Here is a 22,851-nt window from a genome sequence, read left to right as displayed (position 1 = left end):
TCTAGGAGCGCTGCCATTTACTGTGTACTTCCTTTTGACCTCCCAAACGCAATACCTCACAGTTGCCCAGATTAAAATGCATCTTCAATTTCTCGATGCCAGTGTACAACTGATCTAAATCCTACTGAATCTTTGACTACCCAGCTCTGCCCATGTTGGTGCAACAAAGCTGGGTATCTTCTTTGTGGCAAGCTTTGTGGTTAGTAAGCTACTGGGGGCCTTTTACTTTATGAAGGAGCTTCATTAGAACGGTCACAGAAGAGTTGTAATTGTTTTTAGACATCCAAAAAGCAAAGGTCAAGAATATGAGATAGGCACAGTAAATCCAACGAGAAATTCAGGAGAAACGTCTTCACTCAGAGATGGTGTGAATGGGAATCTGTTAGAATGTGGAGTGAAACACCAATGTTGTGAAAGGGACAAGTAGATTATGGAGGATGTAGCGTAGTGGTGCACACAATCACTTTACGGTGACAGCTGTAGAGATTGGGGTTCAATTCTCTCCGCTGTCTATCAGGAGCCTGTATGTTCTCCCCATGACCACGTGGATTTCCTACGAGTACTCCCAATTTCCCCCCACATTCCAAAAGACATACAGGTTACTGTTAGTGAGCTATGGGCATGCTATGTTTTGCACCAAAAATGTGGTGATGCCTAGCCCAACCTGCGCTGATTTGATTTGACACAAATGACACATTTCACTCCGTGTCTAGATGTTTCGACCTTTATGTGACAAATAAAGCTCACCTTTGTCTTTGAAAGAAGTTGGGGTGATGTGAATCAAAAACATGGAGCTGGCTACATGACCCTGTGAGATCGGTCCATCATTCAATTCACCAGAATCAGGTTCAATATCACCAACATATGTCGTGAAATTTGTTAGCTTCGCAGCAGCAATACAATGCAGTACATAATGATGGGGAAAGAACTGTGAGTTACTTTATATAAAATAGTTAAATTAAATAAGTAGTGCAAAAATAAATATAAAAACAATGATAAAAAATAAAATAAATCGTCTACCTTATCCACGTACTTGTCCCTGGCTCAGTCACAGTGCATCGCAAGAAGCCATCTCTCTCTTTCCTTTATTACTCTCGATGATTGGACTTTCACAGATGCAGGAGAGGATTCAAAAATCCGGCAATGTGCAGGCAAGCAGAATTTCTCCTCATCCCCATATTTCTTTCCAACACGATAAGAGATAGATGTGTCCTATGGAGTCTATCCCATGGGGTGGCATCTGTAAGATTGGGGTTCAATTCCCATTACTGTCTGTAAGGAGTTTGTACATTCTCCCCGTATCTGCATGGGTTTACTCCAGGTGCTCCGGTTTCCTCCCACATTTCAAAGATGTGCAGGTTATGGGCATGATATGTTGGTGGCGACACTTAGAAGCTGTGCCCAGTACATCCTTAATGCAAAATGATGCACTTCTCTGTTTATTTTTAATATACATGTGACAAATAAAGCTAATCTTTATCTCTGGAGGTTCCCTATCATGCCTTCTCCCATGGCTGTGTTAAACAGTTCAATCTATGCACTGGTGAGCATAAAGACCATCGAAGTTTCCGTTTGTGTACTCCCGGTGGGGAATGTTTGGAGCAGCAAGACATGGAAGGAAGCAGATCCTGTGGTGAGATAAGGAGTGAATCCGGGCCTGGGAAGAACGGGGGTCTTTTATCCTTGCTCTTGGGGACTGCAGACATCGAGGTTTTATCTCCTTTGAATACCAGAATCAGAATCAGGTTTATCATCACTCTCGTATGTCATGAGATGCACTGTTTTGGGGTAGCAGTACACTGTAATACATACAAAATGAAATATAAAAAATAAATTATAAAAACGAGTGAGGTAGTGTTCATGGACATTTCAGAAATCTGATAGCAGTGGAGAAGAAGCTGTTCCTAAAATGTTAAGTGTGCATCTTCAGGTCCTATACCTCTCCCTGATGGAATAATGAGAAGAGGGCACGTTCCTGGTGGTGGCGGTCCGTAATGATGGATGCTGCCTTCTTGATGCATCATGATTTGAAAGATAAACTTGATGGTGGGCAGGCTAGTGCCCACGATGGAGCTGGCTGAGTCTTCAACCCTCGGCAGATGTTCTCGACGCCTGTTTGACCGAGTTTTAGTTGATGCTTGTTCCAAGTTAGATGGATAGGAGAAACAGTACTGATGTGTGTTCCTGAATCCAACCTGGCTGGATAACCCCTTTAGTTACAGGGAGCCATGGAAACTCTAAACGTTGGGATGCTATGGTAGAAAGTACACAAAATAAGCAAAATTAAATAAAGCTATACTCCTCACGTCAGACCTTTCTGTGGGGCTTCAACAATTCTCTTGGACAGATCCAACTCCTTCCAGCAAGGGTTCCTGACCTGGGGTCCATGGACCCCTTGGTTAATGATAGGGGTCCATGGCATAAAAAAAGGTTGGGAACGCCTGCTTTACAGGAAGCAGTCTATGGTGTTGTCAGCCACGCATGAGGGAGGCATCTGATTTATAATGTAAACTGCTGGGACTTTCACTCAAGGAGTTACACGAAAAAGTTGAATAGGTTAGATCTTTATTCCCTGGAGAGCAGGAGAATGAGGGAAGATTTGATAGGGGTACACAAAATTATGAGGGGTATTGATAGGGTAAATGAAAGCACCGAGATTGGGTGAGACTAGAACTAAAGTTCACGAGTGAAGGGTGAAAGGCGAAATGTTTAAGGGGAACATGACGGGGAACTTCTTCATTCAGAGGTTAGCGAGAGTGTGGAATGAACTACCAGGGGAAATGGTGGATGTGGGTTCGATTTCAGTATTTAGGAGAAGTTTGCATCCAACTAGAATATGTCTCTGGGTTCCCCTGTTCACAGTATCAAACAAGTTGCTTGCAGTAACGCACACAAAGTGCTTGAGGAACTCAGCGGGCAGACAGCAACTATGGAGGGAAATGAAATGTCGACGTTCCAGGCCAAGAGCCTTCATCGGCACTCCTGTTTTAAGTCCTATTGAAGGGTCTCAGCCCAAGATGTCAACTATTCATTTCCCTCCATGGAATCTGCCCGACATTCTGAGTTCCTCCAGCATTTTGTGTGTGGTGCTCAAGATTTCCAGCGTCTGCCAGATCCCTTGTGTTTATAATGACCTCTAGTGATGTGATTTAGCCGTAATCAGTTAATGAATGAATGAGGTAAAATTACTTAGTCTAAATGAGCCTGTCTCTTGGCTAATCCCCTGGTCTGGAGGTCATTTCTGATGTCTGTTTTCTGTAGGTGTTTTTAATTTTAATTTTATTTGTAGGATGAAATGCAGTCATAGAGTCATAGAACACCACAGCACAGAAACTGGCCCTTCAGCCCATCTAATCCATGCTGAACCATTATTCTGTCTAGCCCCCATTGACCTGTACCTGGACCATTGTCTTCTATACCCTTCCAATCCATGTGCTTATGCAAAATTCTCTTAAATGGTGAAATCAGCCATGCATCCGTGACTTCCATTGGCATCTTGTTCCACGCTCGCACCAGCCTCTGAGCGAAGAAGTTCCTCCTTGGGTTCCCATTAAATACACTTAGTGACCACTTCATTAGGTTTTTTTTTGTTCAGGTAATGCAAATATCTAATCAGCCAATCACTTGGCAGCAACTCAATACACAAAAGCACGCAGATGTGATCAAGAGGTTCATTTGTTGTTCATACCAAACGTTAGAATGGGGACAAAATATGATATAAGCGACTTTGACTGTGGAATGATTGTTGGTGCCAGAAGGGGTGGTTTGAGTATCTCAGAAACTGCTAATCTCCTGGGATTTTCATATAGAGGAGTCTCCAGTTTACAGAGAATGGTGCAATAAACAAAAAAAAAGTCCAGTGAGTGGCAGTTCCGTGGGCAAAAGCACCTTGTTAATGAGAGAGGTCAGAGGATAATGGCCAGACTGGTTCAACCTGACAGGAAGATGATAGTAACTCAAATAACCATGCGTTACAACAGGAGAGCATCTGTGAATGCACAACACATTGAACCTTGAAGTGGATAGTGTTATGTTTTGCATCGTCAAAACCTTAAACTAATTCAAAGGAAGACACGGGAGTCTGGGAGGGCAGGTCCAACTTCATGTTTACTTTAACTAAGGCGGGCATGTATCACGCAGTAGCCTCATGACATATGCTATTCATGTATTTATACATATAACTCGTAATGAATTATTTAAACAAACAAGAATAGTTAATCAGCCAATATATATACAAGATTACTCAAATATTATTTAAATATTAAATACAGAACAGATGGGCTACAGCAGTCGAAGATCATGATTGTACACTCATTAAGTAATGTGGCCACTTAGTGTGTTTTACCTTTCACTCTTAACCTATGACCTCTAATCTTATGTTATCTAACTGTTATCTAAATAGCAATGTAATGTTTCAGCAATGGTTTATTGATCAGAAAGCATCTTTAAAATAGTAATTTCAAAAAAAAAGTATACTTCTGTTGCTTCTAAAGGGTCTCAGCCCAAAACGTGGACTCTTTATTACTTCAGATGCTGCCTGACCTGCTGAGTTCCTTCAGCATATTGTGTGTGTTACTCTGGATTTCCAACATCTGCAGAATCTCTCGTGTTTACTCGTATTGCACATGATGTTGCAACAAATTATTACCCAGTCTGGCGATCCTTTCCTCGAACGCTGTCTGAGCTACTTCTGCCGATGATCAGTAGAGTTCTGATTAGTGAAAGTTGACAACACTGGAAGGCTTGTAACAGAAGCTAGCAGTTTTGGAACATCATATACCAGGGCTCAGGGATTAGTGATTGTGCGGTGTGAATCACCTCAATGTGTGACACACTGCTTTGATCTTAGTTAAAGTTTTGCCAACTTTCTATCTGTTTCTATTTGAATAATACTAATTCCACCAAAAGTACAGTAGATCTCTATTTATGTCAGGGTTTACATTATTTCATAATGTAGTATTTCTAATACCACTCCAAGTGACCATATCAGTTCAAAGTTCAAAAGCTCAAAGTTAATTTATTCTCACCATATAGTATAAGATTCATTATCTTGCAGGCATTCATAGTTGAACACCCAAGTTAAGCAGTCTTTCATTGTTTCTATTATGGTTATTATTCTATAGATTTATTGAGCATGCCCACAGGAAAATGAATCTCAGGGTTGTACGTGGTGACATATATGTACTTTGATAATAAATTTACTTTGAACTTCGAACAAAAACACGATAGAATCAATGAAAAACTATCACAAAGACAGACAAACAACCAATGAGCTAAAGAAGACAAAAGGCATAATAGATAAACAAATAGGTAGATAAATAATACTGAAAACATGAGTCGTAGAGTCTTTGGAAGAGAGTTCATAGGTTGTGAAGCTGAGGTGAAAAGCTTTTGAATATTTTTTGAACGTGCTTTGTTCACCACTCTGTGGGTGGCTTTTGTTCCTTTTTACCGAGTTCTGTTTCCATCTGGAAGACTGATGTTTCTGCTGAGCCTTCGTCAACCTTGGAATACAAAATGGCAAACGGATTTCAGTAAAATAAACAGATCAGTCAGCAGGAAATCTGTGTTATGGGAAAGTTACAATGGGATGTAAATTTTAACTTCTTCTTGAGTGATGGTCAATTACAGCCACGCATAACCCTCATGCTGGAGTTACCAGGGTCAGCAACCCTGGCAACTATGGAGCAATTGACCAGCATGAATAAGTGGGAGGTGTGGCAGTAGTTAGTTCTGCAGGTATTGTGAGGGCAATACGTGTCCATATATGGAGACTAAATCCTGTCTGATGGAATTGTGAGACTGAGCATAGGGCCCACTCACAATTTCAATCTTATGGCTTGAAACCATGTACAGCTCAGTGCCTCAATAGTTAGCCTTGAGTCCAGGGTCCAGAGGAGATTTAAGACTTTTACAGATGAGGAGAATGGGCAACGAAGCGACAGACAGAACACAGTATAGGGAAGTGTATGGTCATGCACTTTGCTAGATGGAATAAAAGTGTGGACTATTATCTAAATGGGGGCCGAATTCAGAAATCAAAGGTTCATAGTTTCCTAAAGGTTAACTTACAGGATGTGTCAGTGCAATGTTAACATCCAATAGGTCTAGAATATATAAGAGCAAGGATGTCATTCTGAGGTTTTATAAGGCGTAGGTCAGACCTCATTTGGAGTATTGTGAGCAGTTTTGGGCCCCTTATCTAAAGAGGAATATCTGGTATTGGAGAGAGCCCAGTGGATGTTTACTAGAATTATCCTAAGAATGAAAGAGTTAATGTATGAGGAGGGTGTTGTGTGTTTGGGCCTGTACTCGCTGGAGTTCAGAAGAACGGGGGCAGTGAGGGGGCATCTCACTAAAGCCTAACAAATATTGAAAGGCCTAGATAGAGTGGACGTAGAGAGCATGTTGCCAATAATGGGTGAATCTAGGACCAGAGGGCATAGCCTCAGAACAGAAGGATAGTCCTCTAGAATAGAGATGAGTTGGAATTTCTTTGGCTAGATGATGGCAAATCAGTGGAATTCACTGCCACAAATGGCTGTGCAGGCCAAGTCATTGTGTATAGGGTGAGGATGAATACAGGGCCCTGTGGAGGACTTTGTCAAATGGTGCAAGTTGTATCATCTACAGCTCAACATCTGTAAGACAAAGGAGACGGTGATGGACTGTAGAAAGACTAAGCCTGCACAGCTTCATGTTACTGTTGATGGTGAGGACATGGATGTGGTGAGGACCTACAAGTACCAGGAGGTGCATCTAGATGACAGGTTTGAGTGGAGCACCAACACAGAGCCTGCATACAGGAAGGGCCAGAGTCACCTTTACTTCCTGAGGAGACTGAGGTCCTTTGGAGTGTGCAAGCCTCTCCTTCACACGTTCTACCTGTCTGTTGCTGCCAGTACAATCCTACGTGTGGTGGTGCATCAACACGAGCGATGTCAACAGGCTCAATAAACTGATTAGAAAGGCTGGCTCTATTATAGGAGTCAATATGGACACACTGGAGGCTGTGGTAGAACAAAGGACCCTATGGAAAATCCTGGCAATTCTGGACAACATTTCTCACTCTCTGCATGCCAACTTGGCTGGACAGAGGAGCAATTTAAGTAATAGACTAAGACAACTGCGCTGCTCCAAAGAGCACTACAGGAGGTCATTCTTACCCTCGCCCGGTAGGCTCTATAATGGTCAACCTACAGCCGGAAAAGTGATGAACCCCTCCTGTTAGACTATTTGAAGTAACTTATTTTTTCAATCTTTCTTACTTCTCTTCTATTATTTGTATATCTGTGCACTTGTAATGTTACTGTGACACTGCAATTTCCTTTGGGAACAATAAAGTATCTATCTATCTATATTTAAAGTGGAAGTTGATAGGTTCTTGATCAGCAAGCACGCTAAGGTTGCAGGGAGAAGGCAAAAGAATGAAGTTGAAAGAGAAAATAAATCAACCACGATGGAATGGTGGAGCAGACTCGATGGTCCAAATGGCCTCATTCTGGCCCTATATCTCATGGTGCTATGGTCCTGCTGCCTTGATATTCCAGTAATCAGGGTTTGATCCTGACCTCTGATGCTGACTTTGTGGAGTTTGCATGTTCTCCCTGTGATCTCTTGTGTTTATGAACCACTAGGTTTGCTTTCTTGTGAACTCTAGAAGTGACATGCCTCTGAGAGATTAAGGAATTTATCTTCAAAATGACATTTATATTGGCAAGTATAATTATCGAATGTTAAAAGCCCGTCAGGGAGCGGATGTGGAGAGGATGTCTCCTATGGTGGGAGAGTTTAAGACCAGAGGACACAGCCTCAGAATAGAGGGTCATCCTTTTAGAATGGAGATGTGAAGGAATTTCTTTAGCCAGAGAGTGGGGAATCTGTGGAGGGAAGTCTTTATGTATATTTACGGCAGAGGTTGACAGATTCTGGATTGAAGGGTATGAAGGGATAAGGGGAGAAGGCTGGAGATTGGGGCTGAGAGGGAAATGGATCAGCCATGATGAAATGGTGGAGCAGACTCGATGGGCCAAATGGCCTAATTCTGCTCCTATCTCTTATGGTCTAATGACATTTATGATTCTTATTTCTTTTCCCTTTAGGTCTTTTAATGATTTCTACGGTGGAGTTGGGAGTGGTCAGTTTGTATGGCATGAAGACCCATGCCTTCATTGCAATGAATAACAAAGGTCGACTGTATGCAGCAGTGAGTAAAATCAACTATGTCCATCCTCTTCTCTTTTTTAGTTTTCTAGCACAGAATCGGGCCTTTCCAGCTCAGCAAGTTGAGTCCTTAGATCCGAATCCCCAGAACCGCCTGGAGTAGGCCCGAGCTTCGGTCTCAGTTCCTCATATTGGTGAATGGTCAAGCACTCAGTTCACCATTTTACTGGAAGGCTGACAGCAGTGGTGTAACACTCCCCCAATATGACACTAAGATGAGTGAGAGGGCAGCGCGGTGGCGTAACGGTTAGCGCAGCGCTTTACAGCACCAGTGACTACCCATCAGCATTCAATTCCCGCCACTGTACGTTCTCCCCACGACCGCCTGGGTTTCCTGCAGGTGCTTCAGTTTCCTCCCACATTCCAGAAAGAAATGTACGATTAAGGTCATTGAGACGTGGGCTATGTTGGCGCCGGAAGTGAGGCGACACTTGCAGGCTGCCCCCAGCATAACTCCTGGATTGTATTGGTTGTTAACGCAAAAGGATGCACTTCGCTGTACGTTTCAACGTACAGTACTTGGCAACAGTTTATATAGATATGAATTGCACCATATTGCTGCCGCAAAGTAAAAGCAAATTTCCAAATTTCATGATGTATGTGATGATGATAAACCTGATTCTGAAATGGGTCTCTATTATAGACTGAGAGTGGGGAAAAGGGGAAGGGAGAGGGGAAGGAACGGGAAGCAGCAGAGAGACATTCTGTAATAATCAATAAACCAATTGTTTCGAATCAAATGGCCTTGCCTGGCTTCTCAGGGCTGGGTGTCTCTGCTCCCACGACACACCACAGCACCCCTGCTGTTCCTGGCACTCTTTCTCTGCTATCAATCCCACATTCCTCCCGCGGCGCTCCACCCTCGCCATTCCCAACGTCATTTGCTCTCTGCTCCACATTGACAAATACAGTACTGTTTGAAAGTCTTAAGTATCCTAGCAATACATATATATATATATATGTCTAAAACTTTTACACAGTACTGCCCAAGGGACTAATAAAACTAAATTTGATCATTATCATTATCTTTGTGTGTCAGACCTTTAAGGTACATTGCAGTCCTTTCCTTTCTATATTTTTCCTAATTGTATAAATGTGAGCTACCAGAATCAAAATCAGAATCAGGTTTATTATCACTGACATATGTCGCGACATTTCTTGTTTAATGGTGGCAGTACAGTGCAACACAAATAAAAATGTTAGAAGTTACAATAAGAAATATAAAAAAATAAATAAGTAGTGCAAAGAGTGAGGTGGTGTTCATGGGCTGATGGACCATTCAGACATCTGATGGTGGTGAGGAAAAAGCTGTTCTTAAAACATCGAGGAATGCTCTTCTGGCTCCTGTATCTCCTCCCTGATGATCATAATGAGAAGAGGCTAAGTCCTTAAAGATGGATGTGACCCTTTTGAAGCATCAGTCTTTGAAGGTATCCGTGATGCTGGAGAGACTAATGCCCACGATGGGGCTGGCTCAGTTTACGGTCCTCTGCTGCTTTTCCCAATCCTGCGGAGTGGCCTCTCCATACCAGATGGAGATGCAACCAGCTAGAATGCTCTTTGTGCTACATCTGTAGAAAATTTGTTAGAGTCTTCGGTGACATACCAAAGTTCCTAATGAAATATTGTATAGTCACCAACAAAGTCTGACAGCAGCAGTATAACATTCCCCCCCGTATTACACCAAAATGTCACACAGATTTGACAGTATGGGTGAGTCTGATAGCTGGATGTGTGCCAGTACTTTCCTTTGCATGAACTCCTTTTCTTTCTGAACTTTTCATAATTCTTCAAAAGGGTGTCATCCGTCATGAAGGACAACCCCTCTCTCACTGCTACCATCAGGGAGGAGGTACAGGAGCCTGAAGCCACACACTCAGTGTTTTAGGAACAACCTTTCCCCACCGCCATCAGATTTCTGAATGGACAATGAACCCACGAACACTACCTCACTATTTTTGTTTGGCTCTCTTTTTGTGCTTCTTATTTAATTAAAAATTCAAAGTGTCGCTCGTTATCTGCAGGCTGCCTTGAAGAAAATTGCACAAAATAGCAATAAAAAAAGGTGTGACCAAAAACCAGAAACATAGCACATAAAACATAGAACAGTACAGCACAGTACAGGCCCTTCGGCCCACAATGTTGCGCTGACCCTTAAACCCTGCCCCCCCCTTATAACCCCCCACCTTAAATTCCTCCATATACCTGTCTAGTAGTCTCTTAAATTTCACTAGTGTATCTGCCTCCACCACTGACTCAGGCAGTGCATTCCATGCACCAACCACTCTCTGAGTAAAAAACCTTCCTCTAATAACTCCCTTGAACTTCCCACCCCTTACCTTAAAGCCATGTCCTCTTGTACTGAGCAGTGGTGCCCTGGAGAAGAGGTGCTGGCCGTCCACTCTATTTATTCCTCTTAATATCTTGTATACCTCTATCATGTCTCCTCTCATCCTCCTTCTCTCCAAAGAGTAAAGCCCTAGCTCCCTTAATCTCTGACCATAATCCATACTCTCTAAACCAGGCAGCATCCTGGTAAATCTCCTCTGTACCCTTTCCAATGCTTCCACTTCCTATGAAACACATCATATCATTTTATATCTGCACACATATATATGTCTCTTATTGTAATTCATAGTTTTTAAATGTCTTGCACTGTTTTACTGCCACAAAAATAGCAAATTTCACAACATTTCACTAATTTTAACTGATATTAAACCTGATTCTCATTCTGATTCTTTATAGAACTGAAAGCTCAATAATATGGAGGTATCAATGGAAGTGTACCAGTTCACAGAAATGGAGGGAGTTTGGATGGAAAAACTTGATAAGATATTTTATTACACCCTCTCAGAAATCCCATTATGATAGTAACCTCCCTGTTTTCTGGAGAAATTGTGGAAATCAAAATTCAAATCATTATCAGATTTTTTGGGACTGCCCTGTTATCAAAAACTATTGGAGGGGGATACACAATGCCCTACAAGACATCTTTAAATGTGAAATACCCTTAGAGAGTAAGACCATATATTTTGGACATACATCTCAAGAATGGTTGAAAAGAGATAAAAATATTTAATGAATATACTGTTGGTGGCTGGTAAAAAGACTCTTACTAGGAAATGGTTATCACAGGAGAGCCCAACTTTAAATACATGGATGGAAATTACAATGGACATTTACAAAATGGAGAAGATAACAGCATCTGTTAATCATAAGCTGGAACAATTTGATTCATACTGGGAAAAATGGTTTAACTACATAATGCCTCATAGGCCTGATTTTATTCCCACAAATCAATGAATATGTTGTTAAAAAAGATCACTCCCTACTTGTACATAGTTCTTTCCTTTTGCTTGTTTTTTCTTTCCGCTCTTTTCTATAAGTGTATACCTCAGATAAAGACTTTGTGGAGATTTGTGATATATATGATTATATGATATATATGTACAATGTCTGAAATACATTTTGTGGAAATGTTTGTTTGATGATGAACTTCAATAAAAAATAAATTGCAAAAAAAAAAGAACTGGGAGCTAACAGTCACAGTGAGTGATACAATACAGTTAGTGGCGGGGAACTTTGTTCAGTAGTTAGTTCTAAGCTTGTATACAATCGCGACCACATCACTAAGAATGGTTTTGTAATGAGGAACTGAAGCCTGTGATGTAATTACACGAGCACTGCCTATGAACAGTCATCAACTGACAAGTAACTTCTCTTTCAGGCGGACTTCAATAACGAGTGTGAATTCAAAGAAAGGCTCTTGCCCAATCGCTACAACGTGTATGAATCGAAGGCCTACCCGGGGATGTACATAGCACTGAGTAAGCATGGAAGAGCGAAAAGAGGAAGCAAGGTTTCGCCTACCTTGAGAGTTACACATTTTTTGCCGAGGCTGTAAAGAAACGAATACTTGAAATTTCGCAAGTCCTAAACTCCATGGAAATAGCATTGCAGAAGAGTATATATGTACAGGACATTTCTAGTTTAACATTAACTTATTAACTTATGTGGAAACGGCATTACGTGTAAATATGTTTTACTTTTTATAGTTACTTTGACATTAATGCTGCTTTAAAAAGGAAGTATGACCATGGGCAAGCGTGAAGGTCATTTACCACAGAGGTCAGATTGTGCTCCCAGCCTGAGCTTGTACACCTTTATCGAGAACAGGAGACATCAGTTACTATGTTGGCCTCATCAGACAGTTTCCTGCATTACAATGAGTTATGTAAGGAATTCATTGGTGGTGCATTGGGGAGGTGATTATTGCTGAACATCAAAGTGATACGTGACTTGCAACCAAGTCAGCAATAAATAAAACGGGTAGATTCTAACAGGAATGTCATTGTGGGTCCGTTGAGTCCTTCCCCCTTGGGTTTGTTCTTGTTTATGACTCCTGACATCACATGGAACTGATAAAAAAAAATTGGTCGGTCTGATTGTCCTTTGCTTCTTAGGAATATTGTGGAAAAAAATTTAGACAGGTAATGGACTCAAAGGTTTGGGGGTGGGGAGGGGAAGGGTCAAATGCCGGTAAACGTGACCAGCTTGGATAGATTTCTTGTTTGCATGGATGAGTTGGGCTGAAGAGCTTGGATCTAACTCTGTGACTCCATGAAACAATGCACCCCTTGCTAACCCTGAAATCCCTGGAGACGAGCAATAGATAACAAAGCAAGCAGTTTTGTTCTGATGGTCTTAGTAGCTGGCGGACCACCAGTGACCATAAGTGAGGCAGAAATGTGAAGTCCTGTTTCAGCATACCAGAAGTAAGCTGGTAGAACCAGACACCAGTGAAGTAAACACAGCCCAAGGAGGTAAAAAGGAGAGCAGCAACACACACACAGTGGATAAGAAATAGATGGTTTCCATATTGATGTTGGCTTTTTCCAGGCACAAGCACAAACTGTCCTCGATGGTAAGTGAGCTTGTAGATTACTGATACCTTTAGTGGAGATTTAGGACATGGTTGCCCCTGGGATACTTAGTGTCCAAACAATGAACTGCTGCTACCGGTTATATAACAGATTTCCTCCAACGCCAGTCAAACGCCAGCCCTGATCTGAACAGCAGGAGGTGTTTGTGAATTATGGACCTTTTCATCATCTTTCTCCTTTCACTTTGCAGTAAGGGTGTGGAATGTGCCTCTCAGAGCAGACAGGACTAAGAAACATTCAAAGATGGAAAGGGGAAATTATACTGAAGGCAACACACACAAAATGCTGGAGGAACACAGCAGGTCAGGCAGTATCTTCTTTGGGTCTTCTTTAGGCCAAGATCTTCTTTAGGTCTCATTAGGGTCTCTTCAGCTCTAGCCCCTAAATACCATCTGTTTATTCATTTCCATAGAAGCAGCCTGGCCTGCTGAGTTCTGCCAGCATTAAGTGCATGTTGCTCTAGATTTTCAGCATCTGCAGAATCTCTTGTGTTTAAAATATATTGAATGATTAGAACAGGAGATGGTTATAAGACATTCTTGTGATTTAGTAATTCATTTTCAAGATTTAATGAAGTTAAATATTGAATAATTTTTATACTATTATGCACATATATAAATATTGACTTTGATGTGATAGTGCTGATTGGACAGCTCCAGTGCTGGTTTACTGGGATTGGCTGCCTTGAATTGAAACCAGTAAACTGATATAAATATGTAAAAGGTATCAGCATCTTAAGTAGACAACTGTGCCTGCAATAGGGTGGATTATGGAGGCATGGTCTTGCACCCTGAGTAAACAATCGTGCCTACAATAGAGTGTGCTATAGAGGGGTGGTCTTGCATCCTAGACAAATGAGCCTGTAGTAGTGTGGATTATGGAGGGGAAGTCTTGCATCCTAAATGGAGAACTGTGCCTGCAATAGGGTGGATTATGGAGGGGAGGTCTCAGATCCTAAACAGACAACTGTGCCAACAATTGGGTGGATTATGGAGGAGAGGTCTTGTATCCTAACTAGACAATCGTGCTTGCAGTTGGGTGGATTATGGAAGGGAAGTCTTACATCTAAATAGACCACTGTGCCTACAACAGGGTGGATTATCAAGGAGAGGTCTTTAAAGATTTATCTGCAAATAGATACATGATTTTAGTATTAAGATATTGTGGGGCATTGAACCAATTGATTATAAACACCCCAAATGTATTTGCTTTTGGTGAGTAGTTTAAGGGGGCATTTTTATCTGAGGGTTATTGTGATCTAGAAAGGCAGTGGAAACAGATTCCTTAAAAACTTCTGGTAATATATTGGATAAGTGCTTGAAAATGGGGAATTTCCAAGGCAGTGGAGAAATAACAATGTGATTTTTCAAATTAGAAGATTCTTCTAAGGAGTGGGAACAGTTTCAATTGGTCAAATTCCTCAGCAAAGCACTGGAGGAACTCAGCAGGTCAGGCAGCATTTATTAGAGGAATGTTTCAGGCCAAGACACTTCACCCCAAGGACCTTCCTAATGAAGGGTCTAGGCCTGAAACATTGCCTGTTTGTTCCCCTCCGAAGATGCTGCCTAACCTGCAGAGTTCCTCCAGCATTTTGTGTGCGTTTCTCTGGATTTCCAACATCTGCAGAATCTCTTGTGTTTATGTCAAATGCCTCCTTCTAAGTGATTTTAATATTTACTCTGTTGTTTCTGCTGAGATCATACACAGTGATATAAAAGAATACATGAATAACATTACTCTTCATAGTGGGCAAATAGCTTTCCTAATAAAACATATCTGCTGCAACTTCTTAAAGCAATTTAAAAGCCTTAACCATGCTTTAGCAATGGACCTCTGGAAATGTTCCTTAACTAGTAACTAATTATAAATGTTTGAGAATATGCTTAGATCATTGTTGTATCATGGTGTTTGAAAATGAACCGCTACTCAGCGGTTCAAATTTTATTCCAAATAAAACCGAACTGTTAACGGACTATTGGAACGCTTGAATCCTGCGATTGTACCGTAAACCTGCTGACTGAACTTTGATAGGAAAAAGACTGGAGCAATCTGTCATGCCTTAAAAAAATGCCAGACCTGTAACTTAGCATTGCTGCAGCATATTTTTGTGTAAATTTGATATCACGTTCTTTTGAGAGTCGCTGTGCGTAAGTTAATAAATAAGGGTTGATATTTATTAGTATGGTATTACTATGTATTACTTAAATACTAATCTTGTTTGAACATCGTATAATAGTTATTCCTTTTATTTTGGGATTTAATGCAGTTTTGCCAAAAAAAAATATACTGAGCAAAACCCATACAAAATTTACTGCTTTGAAATTTAAACATTTCAACAAACATTTAGTGGCCACTTTATTAGGTACAGGAGTGGAGCCTGGTGTTGTCTTCTGCTGCTGAAGTCTATCCACTTCAATGTTCAAAGTTCTCCTCTGACTTATATCATGAACAAGGCGTTAAGGCCCAGAGAACGGCCACTCACTGGATGTTTTATTTTTTGTTTTCGCACCATTCTCTGTAAACCCTAGAGACTGTTATGCGTGAAAATCCCAGGAGACCAGCAGTTTCTGAGATACCCAAACCACCCTGTCTGGCATGGTCAAAGGCACTTAGATCATCTTTCTTCCCCATTCTGGTGTCTGGTCTGAACTACAACTGAACCTCTTGACCATGCCTGCATGCTTTTATGCATCGAGTTGCTGCCTCATGATTGGCTGAATAGATATTTGTATTAAGCAGCAGGTGTATATATGTACCTAATAAAGTGGCCACTGCGTGTTTGTAACCTCTGTACTGTATTCAATATCTATTGCTTGTAAATGTATATCCCTTTGAAACGGTGCTTCTGTTTTTAAGTATAACTCTTTTAAACCTTTCATATGTCTCTGCTGCTTTTACAGCTACCCTTGGAATTTAATGCTGGATTTAATAATTTGGGGAGGTTGCCGAGAAAACAGGGTTTGTGGGCAACGGCAATGTTCCACTTTTCTGGAGTTAAAGGTTTTCATTTTTCATGTACAGTGATCCGACACAATCCAGTATTACGGAGAATGGTTGTCACCGGGAATGAGTCCAAGGCAGAAATTGCTGGGATTAATCCGTGGAATCTAAATGTTCCCTGAGATTCCAAGTAAACATGTTCGGAAGAGTTTACTATTAATGGACAATCCCTTCAATTAGATGACTGCCATGTTCATTCCAACTCAGTTATTAATATGTTATTGATTTATACTGTTTACTTGATAAAGCACTTTTGTTCATTTTGTGTGGACTGTGGTTAAGCTGTTGATGGTTATCGGAACAGACACTCTCTCTGAGAAACAGTCAGCAATTACTTGAAATATTTGAATTTATTTAGTGCCTTTTCATGTCCTACTCCCTCAAGTGTTTTATCGCAGTTAAGTACCTCTGGACTTAAAGATACATAGGATGTTTCCTATAGTGGGGGAGTCTAGGACCAGAGGGCACAGCCTCAGATATAAGGACGTCCGTTTGGAACGGAGATGAGGAGGAATTTCTTTCAGCCAAAGTATCGTGAATCTGTGGAATTCATTGCCACAGGTGACTGTGGAGGCCACGTCTCTGTGTGTATTTAAAGTGGAAGTTGGTAGGTACATGATTAGTCAGGGTGTCAAAAGTTATGGGGGAAAGGTAGGAGAATGGAGTTGTGAGGGATAATAACTCAGGCATGATGGAATGGCAAGGCAGGCGTAAAGAGCCAAATGACCTAATTCTGCTCCTCTGTCTTATAGAGAGCAGAAATTCTGCACCCATACCATCACACTGTCAGCAAGGAGGCAGCCTTCAGAAATACATGGTTGAAGGAGCAAATATTAGCCGAGATAACTGGAGACTTGCCCCTTTTCTCATGGTAGCACCAAGGGGCTTTACAGTCCAGCTGGGATCTCAGTTTAACATGCTTTCTGGAAGATGGCAAAGGCTGAAAATTCTGTGGTTGGACACAGTATATGAAGACTCATGATAACCCATGGTGTCATGGCCAAATATAACCTGCAAAGGTTACAATTTCAGGTGAATGATTGACTTATAAATGAACTGATCTTTTTAGATATGTGATTAATTTGTCCAGGACTTTGTACCTTGTAGCTAAAGAATAATATTAGCTGTATTTAATAGACCTTTTGATGGATTTTGTGTTTTTTTGTGTTGTGAAAAGTGATCCATTTTAATTTGGAAACATATCACCATTTCTTCATCGCCACTGGGTCAAAGTCCCTTGTTATCTGTCCCAGACTGTGGAATATATAGTAGTGGTAATGGAATCACTCGAGTCGAGGATGATGATCTCCTAAGGGGTTGTCTATTTATGGATGAATGTACAGGTCAATCTGGGATCCACATATTTTGATGCAGTGTGGTAGGAGTAAGTGGTGTCTGTGGTTAGAGGTTGGGTCCTTTGATTGTTCGGTCTCCTTACACAACTGCCACTTGTTCTCTGTGGCACAGCGGAGGTTGCTGTCATGTAGCACAGCTTCCTGCTGAGGAGATTTATTGAGTGTGATGTCTTCCAAGTCTTTAGGTGTAGTATTAAATTTCATGAGGTGGATTTTGATGTTATCCCTGAAGTGTTTGCAATATCCATCGTCAAGAATGAAGCTCATCACTTCCATCGCAAAGAGATGGGCAGCCTTGCCGAAGTTGGCGAAGCCTCACTTGGAGTATTGTGAACAATTCTGGGCCCCTTATCTTAGAAAATTGTCTCCCATGGTGGCGCAATAATATCAGCGCCGGCCTCCGGAGCAAAGGTTCCCGAGTTCGAATCCACGTCGGGTTGAGCGCTGAGCTAGCAACTCAGCCTTGTTAAAACAAGAATAGCTTGCTACGGAAACACCGTCATGATGGTGCCCCGATAACTCCACTGCCGAGCTAAGGGCTATTCTTCTTCTTCTTCTTCTATCTTAGAAAGGATGCCCTGACATTGGAGAGGGTTCAAAGGAGGTTCACAAAAATGATTCCACAAATGAATGGCTTGTCATGTGAAGAGAGGTTGATGGGTCTGGCCTGGAGTCACTAGAATTCAGAAAAACGAGGAGTGACCTAATTGAAACTTATCGAATGGCCATAGAGTGGATATGGAGAGAATGTTTCCTATGATGGGAGAGTCTAACACCAAAGGACACAACCTCAGAATAGAGGGGCATCCTTTTAGAACAGAGATGAAGAGGAATTTCTTCAGCCAGAGAGTGGTGAACTTTTGAAATGAGTTACCACAGACAGCTGTGAAGGCCAAGTCTTTATGTATGTTTAATACAGAGGTTGATAGATTCTTGATTGGGCAGGGAATGAAGGGATACGGGACGAAAGCAGGAGATTGGGGCTGAGAGAAAAAATGGATCAGCCATGATGAAATGGTGGAACAGACTCGATGGGCCAAATAGCCTAATACTGCTCCTGTATCTTAAGATCTTGTGATCTTATGGTCTAATAATGTTAGGTAAAGCAAACCAGAAAGTGGTAGAAAGTTAAGAAGACCAAAGACAAGAAAGAGGGCAGAAGGTACAAAGAATTTGAGTAATGTCAGTGGGTAGGTAGATGAACAAGAGAGATTATGTAGAAGCAGAATTCCAACAAAATAATGAGAGTCATAAACTATGACTCAGTCATTATAAAGTTATAAAGCAGCAGAATATTTTAATGCAATTTATTTGAGGGCTTTGATTCAATGCATGAACTCCAATATTTTATAGGATGCCATAGTGGTGATTCTGATGTACAAAATTCTAAGGAAGTGTTCTTGTGGAGAATCAGAGCAGGTGGTTTGAAAGATGAATGGTAACGAGAGGAAATTTGGCTCCCATACTGACTTGGTAAGGAAGTTGTCGAAGGACATTATGGTCCGGGAGAACTTGTCTGTTGGTGAGATGGTGTCAGCTAAGGCAAACAGGGAGTAATGAAGTCGAACTCCATGTCTCCTGCTTAGTCTGAGTAACGTTAACAAGGTTTTCAGTCCCATCCCTGATTGATTGCAGAATTTGCATTTGTTTAAATATCAGACTAAGAATGAGTAATGGTAAAACATAGACAAAAGAAAACATCTCTGGTGTTTCATAAAGAAGTGAATGATGTGGAAATAAACCCAACTAAAAAATCAATAGCTTTATCTGAGGACAGAGAGGGCGAAAGTACTATAGAGGAGAGAAGAAGATGAATGGAGTGATGATCTCATAAGGTTGGTTTCATCTACAATGATGATGTATTTTAGCGTAATGCATATTTCAGATGTTCAGAAGAATAAGCACCAAGCTATTTTATCTTATTTGCAGCAGCAGACAGGATAGTCTTCAGGGATGAAGGGAGCATCATAATCAGAGAGCTGTTGGAGCAATTTAACTTTAATTTACTTTAACTTTTAGTTAACTTTCATTTAATTTGATGGTAGGATGAAGTGGCAAGGATAAATCATCTGCCTCGGTACATTACAAATTGAATCCCTAGTGGTTATTCCACTGGAGCGAAAGGGTTGGTAATAGGTTTCTGCAGATGCCTCTGTATCTGTATGTCAAAGCAAATGGCCCCCATCCCTACACGCCTAGAAAAGAACATGAGTAAACTTTGTTTTGATATATAAGGATCTCCCTTTAGAATGGAGATGAGCAGGAATTTCTTTAGTCAGAGGGAGTTGAATCTGTGAAAGTTGTTACCACATATGGCTGTGGAGGCTAAGTAATTGGATATATTAAAGAGGAGGTTAATAGATTCTTGATTAGTAAGGGTATCACAGGTTACAGGGAGAAGGCAGGAGAATGTGGTTGAGAGGGATAATAAATCAGCCATGATGGAATGGTGGAGCTGACTCGATGGGCTGAATGGCCTAATTCTGCTCTTATGTCTATGGTCTTATGGAAAAATGGGATTTAAAACTGGTGGTATTTCAATCTCCCTAGTGCTGCAGGCAATTCCATCCAGAAATATGTCTAAAAAATGTATGGCTGTGATCAACAAAAGAACACATTTCCTTTAAAGTTGAAATCTACATTGAAATTGGCATTCATAAATCAAAGTTTTGGCATATTTTTCCTTCATAAATTACAGGATATGGGATGTTAAGTTGAAGTTGTATAAGACATTGGTGAGGCCTAATTTGGAGTATTGTGTCCAGTTCTGGTCACCTACCTACAGGAAAGATATAAATAAGATTGAAAGAGTTCAGAGAAAATTTAGATGAATGTTGCCAGGACTTGTGGGCCTGAGTTATAGGGAAAGGTTGAATAGATTAGGACTTTATTCCCTGGAATATGGGAGAATGAAGGAAGATTTGATAGAGGAGTACAAAATTATGAGGGCATGGATAGGGTAAATGCAAGCAGGCTTTTTTCCACTGAGGTTGGGCGAGACTGGAACTAGATGTCATGTGCTAAGGGTGAAAGGTCAAATTTTTAAGGGGGAACTTCTTCATTCAAAGGGTGGTGAGAGTCTGGAACGAACTGCCAGCAAAAGTGGTAGATGCTGGTTCAATCTCTACATTTAAGAGAAATTTGGATAGGTACATGGATGGGAGGAGGTATGGAAGGCTATGGTCTGGGTGCAGGTCGATGGGAGTAGGCAGATTATTAGTTTGTCACCAGACTAAATGGGTTGAGGAATCTGTTTCTGTGCTGTAGTACTCTATGACTCTATGATTCTACACTGGGATCACTTAATCGCTCATCTTTGTTACTTTGCTATAATGAAATGCTTCATTGTAAAGTGTCTGTGCTGATGACTATCTTATATTATCGCATGCAGTTCAAGTACGATGCAGGCAACTTAGAATGAAGAATTTCATTGTTTTGTGAATACCTCTTTAACGAGAAGAACTCCAAGCTGGCTGAGAAAATATTGCTGCTTCTGTCCCATTTCAGATGTGGGCTAAATTTGCAGATTCTCTTATAATGCCAGGTACCTCAGCAACTGCATGAAGCACTGTCAAACTGTTCTGTAAATTGTACTTGATGCAACAGACTATGTAGAAACCTCTTTAGACTTTATTTTCTATTGCACTTTTGTGTATGTGCCATGCACAAGATCATTTAATCCTATATATGAAGTTATTTATTAAAAATATTTTATCAGAAAGTGAAATATGTTTCACGTGTCTATTTTATTTACTTAAAGGTATAGCACAGAACAGGCCCTTCCAGCCCAGTGAACCGTGACACCCAGCAATCCCCCGATTTAATTCTAGCCTAATCGTGGGACAATTTACAATGACCAATTAACCTACCAACCGGTACGTCTCTGGACTGTGGGAGGAAACTGGAGCACCAGGAGGAAACCCACACAGTCACGAGGAGAACGTACAAACTCCTACAGGCAGCAGTGGGATATGAACTTTGAACTCTGATGCCCTGAACTTGAATAGTGTTGAACTAATGGCTCTGCTACTTCTAGATACATGGATTATGACCAAAGGAAAGATGGCTGGGGTCACTTCACACTTCAGTGCAAGGGTATTTAATAGGTGCATAAAAAAACAAACTTATAGAAATTAGCAAAAATACTTAAAAGAAGACTGCCAATATTTATAAAATGATATCTACCAGTAAACACAATAATAGCTCCATATTATTTTGTTCAGTATGAACTCCTGGCAGCCCCAATCTACCTTTTCTACTGAGAGCCAAGAGCCCCGTTTTATTAGGTACCAGGGCATACCATCTTTAATTACCCACAAAGTTAATTTAAGACTTCACATGAATTAGATTATGATGCACCCCACAATGTATGTTTGTAGTTACAATCATATTACAAAATAAAAAGTATCTGCCTTAAATACAGTATACAACGACAAATACACATTTGCATATCCCCATTGCTAAAGAAATTGGATACTCTGCCATGTATGGCGGGTAAGGCAACCATAAACCCATCCCGAGTGCATCAACTTGGTTTCAGACACATTATGAGAATAAACCGGGGAAGACATTGAGGTGCGTACACTCAGCGTGACAAGCAGAGTGACAAGTGTGTGTGCGTGTGTGCGTGCACGTGTGTGTGTGTGTGTGTGTGCATGTGTGTGTCTGTGCTCGCGCGCGCGTGTGCACATTTACTGGGTGCTGTCTGTCCCAGCTACTGTGTTACCCACATTTGTTTTTCTGATAACCTTGCATTGCTTTTCATGTTAGTAGCTACAACCAGTAGGTTTGGTACATGATAAACCTACTAAACCCCTGTGTTGCGGAGGCAAATGGATCAGGAAAATCCCAGAGTCAGACCATCACCCATACATAACCATTTTGATATTTATTTATAACACTTTAACCACACAGACTGTAAGTTACCATTTATTGCCAATTGTTAATTGGCCTTGTACAGACTGGCTTATACCTTGGGCTATTTTGGACCAAGGATTGACCTTATTTAGAATTTTCTATTGTGTGTTGACATGCAAAAAAAACAATAATATTCAACAATTCAAAAGAATTATATAAAAAATGTTAGCGGTTAAAGGACTGGTATGGAATTAAATTTGCATAAATACATATATACCAGCATGTACTTACAATGTAAGCAATATTGTAAAAAGTGGTTTAAAGTGTTTGCAGTGCTATGCTGTGATGAGAGTAATTGATGGAGGAGGTGGAGTGGCTAACTAGAATAATGGATCAGATTAATTGCCTGGGGTAAAAACTTTTAAGTTGCCGTGAAGTTTTTTTAAATAGCTCTGTAGCGCTTTCCAGAAGAG

The 22,851-nt window shown here is 40.9% G+C and overlaps 1 protein-coding gene and 1 long non-coding RNA gene across 3 annotated transcripts in view; one reads left to right on the top strand and one right to left on the bottom strand.

Moving 5' to 3' along the window:
• Nucleotides 1-21,248, top strand: part of LOC140717305 (fibroblast growth factor 4B-like) — a 33,124-nt gene extending 11,876 nt beyond the window's left edge. For both annotated transcript variants that reach the window (XM_073030763.1, XM_073030764.1), the window contains exons 2-3: nt 8,103-8,206; nt 11,951-21,248. In XM_073030763.1, coding sequence (XP_072886864.1) covers nt 8,103-8,206; nt 11,951-12,127 — 281 coding nt within the window. In that variant the 3' untranslated portion in view covers nt 12,128-21,248. The remainder of the gene's footprint in view (nt 1-8,102; nt 8,207-11,950) is intronic.
• LOC140717307 (uncharacterized) overlaps nt 4,090-22,851 on the bottom strand; it is a 63,172-nt gene continuing 44,410 nt past the window's right edge. Inside the window, exon 2 of the long non-coding RNA XR_012096511.1 lies at nt 4,090-5,504. This is a non-coding gene — a long non-coding RNA (uncharacterized lncRNA). The remainder of the gene's footprint in view (nt 5,505-22,851) is intronic.

The sequence above is a fragment of the Hemitrygon akajei genome, chromosome 27 (genome assembly GCF_048418815.1).
Source record: "Hemitrygon akajei chromosome 27, sHemAka1.3, whole genome shotgun sequence".
NCBI classification, from domain to species: domain Eukaryota; kingdom Metazoa; phylum Chordata; class Chondrichthyes; order Myliobatiformes; family Dasyatidae; genus Hemitrygon; species Hemitrygon akajei.
The sequence above is the reverse complement of the archived record's forward strand: the minus strand, read 5'-3'. Positions and strand labels throughout refer to the sequence as shown.